The sequence below is a fragment of the Malus domestica genome, chromosome 07 (genome assembly GCF_042453785.1).
Source record: "Malus domestica chromosome 07, GDT2T_hap1".
Classification (NCBI taxonomy): Eukaryota; Viridiplantae; Streptophyta; class Magnoliopsida; order Rosales; family Rosaceae; genus Malus; species Malus domestica.
Genome location: NC_091667.1, coordinates 36,461,913 through 36,469,166, shown reverse-complemented (window position 1 = coordinate 36,469,166; position 7,254 = coordinate 36,461,913). Strand labels below are relative to the sequence as shown.

At 34.8% G+C, this 7,254-nt stretch overlaps 1 protein-coding gene across 1 annotated transcript; it reads right to left on the bottom strand.

Moving 5' to 3' along the window:
* Window positions 1-268: 268 nt before the first annotated feature.
* On the bottom strand, window positions 269-1,672 carry LOC103440164 (protein LEAD-SENSITIVE 1-like). The gene is made up of 2 exons (XM_017333290.3): window positions 1,514-1,672; window positions 269-1,174 (listed from the first exon to the last, which is right to left on the bottom strand). Exons 1-2 carry the CDS (start codon window positions 1,605-1,607, stop codon window positions 480-482), a joined length of 789 nt encoding a protein of 262 aa, XP_017188779.2. The 5' UTR covers window positions 1,608-1,672; the 3' UTR covers window positions 269-479.
* Window positions 1,673-7,254: the final 5,582 nt, after the last annotated feature.

Below are 7,254 nucleotides of genomic sequence, written 5' to 3'. Positions count from 1 at the left end.
ATTTGAGTGAAACAGTAGTGTTGTGTGATTCTATTCGCCAAAATATCACTCATTTAGGGCACAAAACCCACAAATCCAATTATTAACTAGTGATCGACAAAAAAAAAAAAAAAAACTTATTAACCAGTGGATTTTATCCATTATATCGATTGTTACTAGAATTATGGGATCGTTCTTATATGATAGATTTTTCAATGCGCCAGTAACAAGAATATTGCAGTTTTTTCATATGACCAAATTGGAGTTCACTTCAAACATTGGCCGAAAATGGGAAATTATCCATTCTTACATTTCCAAGTTTAAAGATCAAAGTAATACATAATAAAGACACACATCTCAGTTGTTATGGTTAGATAAGATGACTGAATTTCAATCATCGAATCCAAACTAATAGCTAGGTTAGCTTACAACATGAGTTTATTACAAATAAAATATTATTGATGCAAACATAATATTAAGAGGTTTGTTTAGTAAATATATCACTTAATCATGTAAGATGATTGAGAGGGATGATCATCATCCCCCTCCTTCTCCGTTGTCTCTAGATACTCGCGGTCGTCTAACAGATCTTCATCATTGACATCCTCCTGCTCGTCATCATGTTTCTCGTTGAGCTTTCTAAGATGGGCTATAATTTCCTTGCTGGGCAAGTTAACATGAGTTTCAATAGTTTGTTTCAACAGCATGTACTTGTCTGGTTGATGAATAGACACGTCTTCCAGAAGCCTTTCCACGTTATGCTTCACAAACGCTTTGAACAAGATTTTAGTAGAATTTAAGGCAGAAAATGCCTGCCCGCTCAGACGTTTTCCTGTTTTGCAGAAAATCGCAAACGATTCGCAGTTGTTTTCAAACAGGTTATAGTCCCCGAAACCCTGTTCCTTGTTGAGCAATTCCGTGGCGCGAGGTATGACTTTGTCAGCTGAATTGGAACGACCCGTCGTGCAAGTTCCTGGAAATTTCAATAGGAAGTGAGCCTGAGAGACTCCGTATTCGAACCGGTAAAGCCCATGGCCGTCTAGGAAGCAGTTGACGCAAGTTTTGATCACTCCTCGTGCCATATCTGGGTGATGCCCGCAGTTTTTGCATTTAGTAATCCAAAACATCCATAATTTCTTTTTTGCAACTTGTGTTCTGGTGTAGTGGATCACCCTATCTGCCTCCACGCATATTCCTGAATATGTATATAACCAAAAGCCAATAGCCAAAATGTATAAAATAAATCAAATAAATTATTGTGAGAGTGAATTAGGGGTGTTAGGTCAGATGTGGAAGTTAAAATTAGAGGAGCGTTTCTTTTAACAGCCAAAAATAGTTTTTAACTTTGTTTAACAGAGAAAACTTAGATGTACTTCTGACTTGTAAAAACACTTTAAAGAGAAATCATATACCAAATGCCTCTTCAGAAAGCATTTACGCTATTCCACAAGACACTTGAACTTTTTATAACAATTTTAACATATTTATATAGAGGCACTTAGAAACAATGACAAACATGCTCTTCGTTACTGACCATGGTGGGAGTATGTGTGCAGTGCTCTGTAGGTATAGACGTGATCTCCTGGCTTGATCTGGGACTTATCAACCTTGTTTGAGAACAGTCCCATCTCTCTCTCTCTCTCTGAGGGTTACTCGATCGATCTTTTGAGAGACAAGTGTAGCAATTAGCGTGATTAGCTAGAATCAGCTGTTACTACTTTTTATAGCCAACAATGGGGCAGTAAAATGGTCTTACAAGAATCAATAGGACTGAATAATAATAATGATCATGAGAATTAATTAATCATACTAGAAGCAGTAAAATAATCTAATCAGTACTGTTGGTGAGAATGGGATGAAACCGTGTTACTTGTACAAATTAACTAAACATACCAACTGCCAATTTGCCAAGTTGGATTTTATCTAAAGAGCAAGTCTTTGAAAGAGGGAGTTGACCTTAATTAGCTATTATGCCCGCCCTGATCAATATTTGTGCATCGCTTTCCTTAATTTTACAACTTTGTCACAATATATTGCATAACATATTGCATACTTTCTAAATAGTATTCATCCCATCTCGTCATGCCATAATATAAACAAAAATAAAATAATAGGTAAGTAGATAAAAATAGGGATGGGGCTTGAGTTCAAATCACTAAATACATAATACACAAGTAGTTGCATACGTTCTAAATAGTATTGTAATTCAATCACTGCTACACATACTTCTTATCACTTGTACATTTTAGTTTATCTACTAGTGAAATATTAAAAACAAATTTAAAGACTTCGCCTGACGAAGTGGGACAAATTTTGTTGGACGAAAAAAATAATAAAAACTTTTAAAATATTACTCAACGAAATAATAAAAAGTTTGTCGGTCAAAGTGATAGTATTTGTCGAGCAAGTGTGTATTTTATGATTTAGGGTTTATAGTTCGTCGGGCAAAATGTAACATTTTCGCATAATCAATTTCTTTGAAGATTTTTGCAGTTTGCCAAATTAATTAATTTCAACAATCCAATCGTCAATTAGTTGGTATATACGTTGAGATGGCATATGCCAAAATCACCCAAAGATCATGTAACGAGACCAAATTTTCGACGATTAGAAACGTATCATCACAATTTAGTGGGTTTAGTTTCAATTTTTTTAGAATACAATAAACGAACCTGATCATCAATTTAACATATTTACATTAGTGGTTACCACAAAATGCTACGTTCTACTTAATAAAAGCATATAATAAACATTAAGTGTTTGAATCTATTGCATGTTTTGATTGGATACGTACTCAAGTAAACTAATTTCCATTCTCTTCCTCTCATCGAGAAGTATGATTTTCGTTTTTGAATCACTTGATTTCGTTGAGTATTAAAGAAGTTATGAATATTTAAAATTTACCCAGTTTTCGGCGAGTTTTACCGTTTTCCCGCTGACAATTCACCTTTCAAGCTATTTTCCGCCATCTCCGTAAACCATTGGGCTTCCAAATATGTATAATCTTGTTCTACACTTTTCTATCTTTATTTTGATATATTATGGGTCGAATTCGGTTAAGAAACGATAGAGTTACGAAACTTTGAAAATTGCCCAAAGAGTTTTTAACGAAATGACTAAAATCATGGATGGTGGACAATCTTAGGGACCATTTCTATTGATTATGCAAATCTTATGGACCATTTTGGCTATTTATCCTTTTAAAATTAGTGGACCAAAAGTTTGTGCTACGACCTTTGCCTGACGAATTTTCATCAGGCAAAACATTAAGCAAGAAAACCTTATTTGGCCCAACGGAATCCTTTCGTTTGAACCAAAACCTTATTTTTTCATGTGAACTTTTAAGTTGTGCTTTGATGTAGTATCTTACGAAGCAATATTTGGCCCATGTAACGAAACCAAAAGCTCTTACCAATTTGTAGGCAGTTTTCATATGAAAAATTATGGTTTGCTAACAAATTTTATAGCTATCGGATATCTATGTCCATCCAATTTGTAGAATTCATGCTTCCTAAATGCTCTGTACTTTCTATTATGTTAGATAAACCTAGTTGCAAATAATCATAAAAAAATGGAGGGTGGGAGGAGTTTTGATAGTTGATGAAGATAAATAATAAAAGTAATTTATGGTGTATTTAGAAAATTTTTATTTTTTAAAACCTAATAAGGTCAAAATTATCATTGCATAATAGGATACATAAATCATTTAGTATTAAAATTTAATGTGATGTGCATTCAACATTTTGTGGAATGCTAATAATAAAAGTAACGTCGTGTTGTCATTACATAAGACAAACTAATTTGTTAATTAGGTCGACTCTGAGAATCTTTAGATCCATCTTTGCAAATTGGCAATTTGCACAGACCGTGTAATTTTTTAATTTTTTTTAGGTCAAGTCAGCATTTCATTCAAACAAACAAACAAAAATACAAAGAAAACGAAACAAGGACCAAAAAATATAGATTAGGCCCAAACAGAAACAATGGCAGTAAAGAAACTGTTGAAGTCGTTGTCACCATTGCAGCACTGGTGAAACATCACATCACGTACGACATACTGATAAAAACAAAAATGAATAGTTTAGTTGCGATTCCTGTTCTTAGTCTCTAGCTGTTATAAACTTAAACCTTATGCATTTTAAATTTTTTTATTGAAATACACGATATTTTCTATGAAATACACGGATATGCTTGTGACCTTATTTTATTTTTCTCAAGTAATGTTAGCGATATCATATTTTTGTACTACATTTGCTTACAATCTCACGCAATGAATGATGCGTACAATCAAAGTTTAATAAGATAAATTTATTAATTAATGTGGCATGTATACATTACTTAATGTTGGAAATTTGAGTAGTTTGAGTAGAAATTTCTTTGTCATACATTGGCCATTCCCAAAAGATTTTATCATTTTATAAGGTTTTATCCTTTATAAAAAGTGATTGGAGTAATAGGCCTGGAGACTAAAATTGGGCTCACCTTTGGGGTGTATTAATTAATTGGTAATTAATATATAATTAATATATATTTAATTGTCAAAAGATGGGTCTTGGGCCTTGGGGCTCTAATAATTAAATTAATTAATTATTTTTACCAATAGACTCATCTTTTCAGATGAAGTCTGAAGTGTGAAAACGCAGAAACAAAAACACCATTTTCAGCAAATGTCTCCCAACAGATGCATCCATTCCTTATACCTGTTGCGAACATGTATAATCACATTATATATACATCCATCTGCATGGCATTTAGAATACAGAAAAAATCATAAATCTTCTCCTGCAATCATAAACATCATTTCTGAGAGAACCACATTAATATTCACCAGAAGTCAATTTTCCGGTGCTGGAATTTCTGACTTAGATCGTTGAATCCTGGTGAAACAGACGTCCGTAGAACTACAAGCACTGAGTAGGGCGAAATTTTTGTTTCAAGGACATTGCGGTACGCAAACTTCGATTTTTTGTTACTCTACTTAATTAATATTTCATCTTGTTGAGTCTCTGCAATATATTTATTTGTATTTATTATTAGCATATTTATTTTATTGCGGATTATTAAGGATATATCCAACACTTGGCATCTGAGATGCGCCAATCCCGTCTTTCCCCACGAGGACAGAAAAACCAACATACCACGAACACCGGCACAAAGCATACCCAAGGAGTGGGCATCCATCCAATCTTCACCTATAGACATTAAATGGTCTATTTCCCTTCGTTAACTACTACTGATAAACAAGTTAATAGCTTACTCCGGTGGAATGTTGGGACAGAGCAATAACCGTCCTGATCCTTATAATAAAGAAACTAAACCTTACCTAAGAAAGCAGACTATGACAAGAACTGGGCTCCAAACCCCCACACCGGGGTATTCGGTCCTGAAGCTGGACATACTTCTTCCGCAGGCAAGGAGGACGGTTCCTCCCCAGTGATGGTGGTGAGGAATCCTCGGTGTTGGAGCAGAAGGCTTGGTTCCGTCCTACCAGCATCGAGGACTTGGAGAAGCCTCACCTCCTGTAACTCGGAGACATCATATTCAAGTATTGAATATATATTATAGATAAATAAATAAATAAAATATATAGGCGTGCTGCAGGCTGCCTATATGTATGTATGTATGTATGTATGTATGTATGTGTGGTGCTTAAAGTGGTAGTATTCTGCGTGTTTACATATAGAATACAAGCAGTAGTGCTGGGTTGATGTTGATAGAATCATATTATATGGATGATAGCAGAGCTGGAGGTGACTGCGTTACATATTGTATGCAACTTGATGGTTATGAACCCAACTATGTCTCTGGGTGTGTATTTCTACGGTATTTTTCTATTAAAGGGATATGCTTCTGGCCTTATTGCTATTTTCACGAGTAATGTTGGGAAAATTACATTTTTATACTATATTTACGTATTATCTTAGATTCTCAAGTAGTATACAATTAAAATTTAATAAAATAAATTCATTAATTAACGTGACATGTACACCATACTTACCACACAAAACGTACACAAATTTATTACAAAACTTTTGTCTCCCCAAATTTTTCTATTTTTCTATTTTCCCTCCTCTCTCCCCAAATTTAGCATGCGTAAAAATCAAGCTTTGGGACGAAGCACCAACCTCGAACGGGGCACGGGAACATTTTTCTATTACCTTAAAATTTTGATTGCTCCAAGAAAATAATCCTAGATGCTCCTGAATTCATTTTTGAGGAATTCTAAGGAGAGTCTCTTTAAGTGGGCATCTTCATGGATTCTCCACCAACATATGATCACACCATCGCCTTCCATTTGTATGCTGCTATTGGTATTGTTACTTGTGGGATGTTTCTCCCACGAGTTTCATTCACTTGGTGGATGTAGATTTGAGTTGTGCCATGATGGAAGAGGGTAGAATCTTCTTATTTTCCGATTTGGAGGCTATGTTTGGTTGAATACCGGCGACTGCAAAAGGCGGTAGTTCGTGGTCAGTGGTGTTAACGACCTCTATGTAACAAAGGTTTTTTCGTTTTTTATTTGTTTGTTTGGGCTCAAAATTTGGGTTGGACCCTTTTGCTTTGGGATCCATATTTTAGTTTTGGGCTTTACTTGTAATTGGATCCCAATTTGTAAATGTGTTGGTTATGAAATTTACCTTTGTACCAAGAAAAGAAAATTATAACACTCAATTAGCTATATGAAAATCTCCGGACAATCTTGCCCTTCACAAATTAACCCTAAAATAAAAATACAAAAGCATACCATCAAAATTCTGGTGACCGTCGTACCTCCACCAGTTGGCCTGTACTCTGCCCCTCCCCGGACCCTGATCCCAAGGGTTCGGATTTGGACTAGGATTCGGCCATGGCTTCCTTGGATGTGAGAGATTGCAGGAGTTGTGGTTTAGTAGTTGATAGATAACTGGCCTAGGGTTTCGAAAACTGTAAGACTACCCATTTTGAAAAGATAACCAGTTTCAGGCTCACTTCCTTTTTCTTGGGGGAAATAAGTTAATCCTTTTCAAAGCCCTGATTGACTATTAAGCTATGTTTTTAGGGTTTTTGTTTTTTTATTTTTATTTTTTTAATGAACGATATTATCTATACTAAATATGAGTGGTAGATTTAACCTCACAATAGACTAGTAATAATGTGATTCAATTTCGCCTTCCGTGAGAATCGAGCCTAAAACCTCTCACTTCCAAGTGAAGAAGAATACCACCAGATCTTAATACTTAGTACTAAGTGACGTGTTTATAGGTGTTTTTAACATGACTGAAATATTTTTGATAA

Excerpts from the sequence above, each read along its gene's own strand:
- LOC103440164 (XM_017333290.3), bottom strand. The coding sequence starts at position 1,607 with ATGGGACTGTTCTCAAACAAGGTTGATAAGTCCCAGATCAAGCCAGGA. Across the intron at positions 1,175-1,513 it reads GCACACATACTCCCACCATG|GAATATGCGTGGAGGCAGAT; the intron begins GTCAGTAACGAA and ends ATACATATTCAG.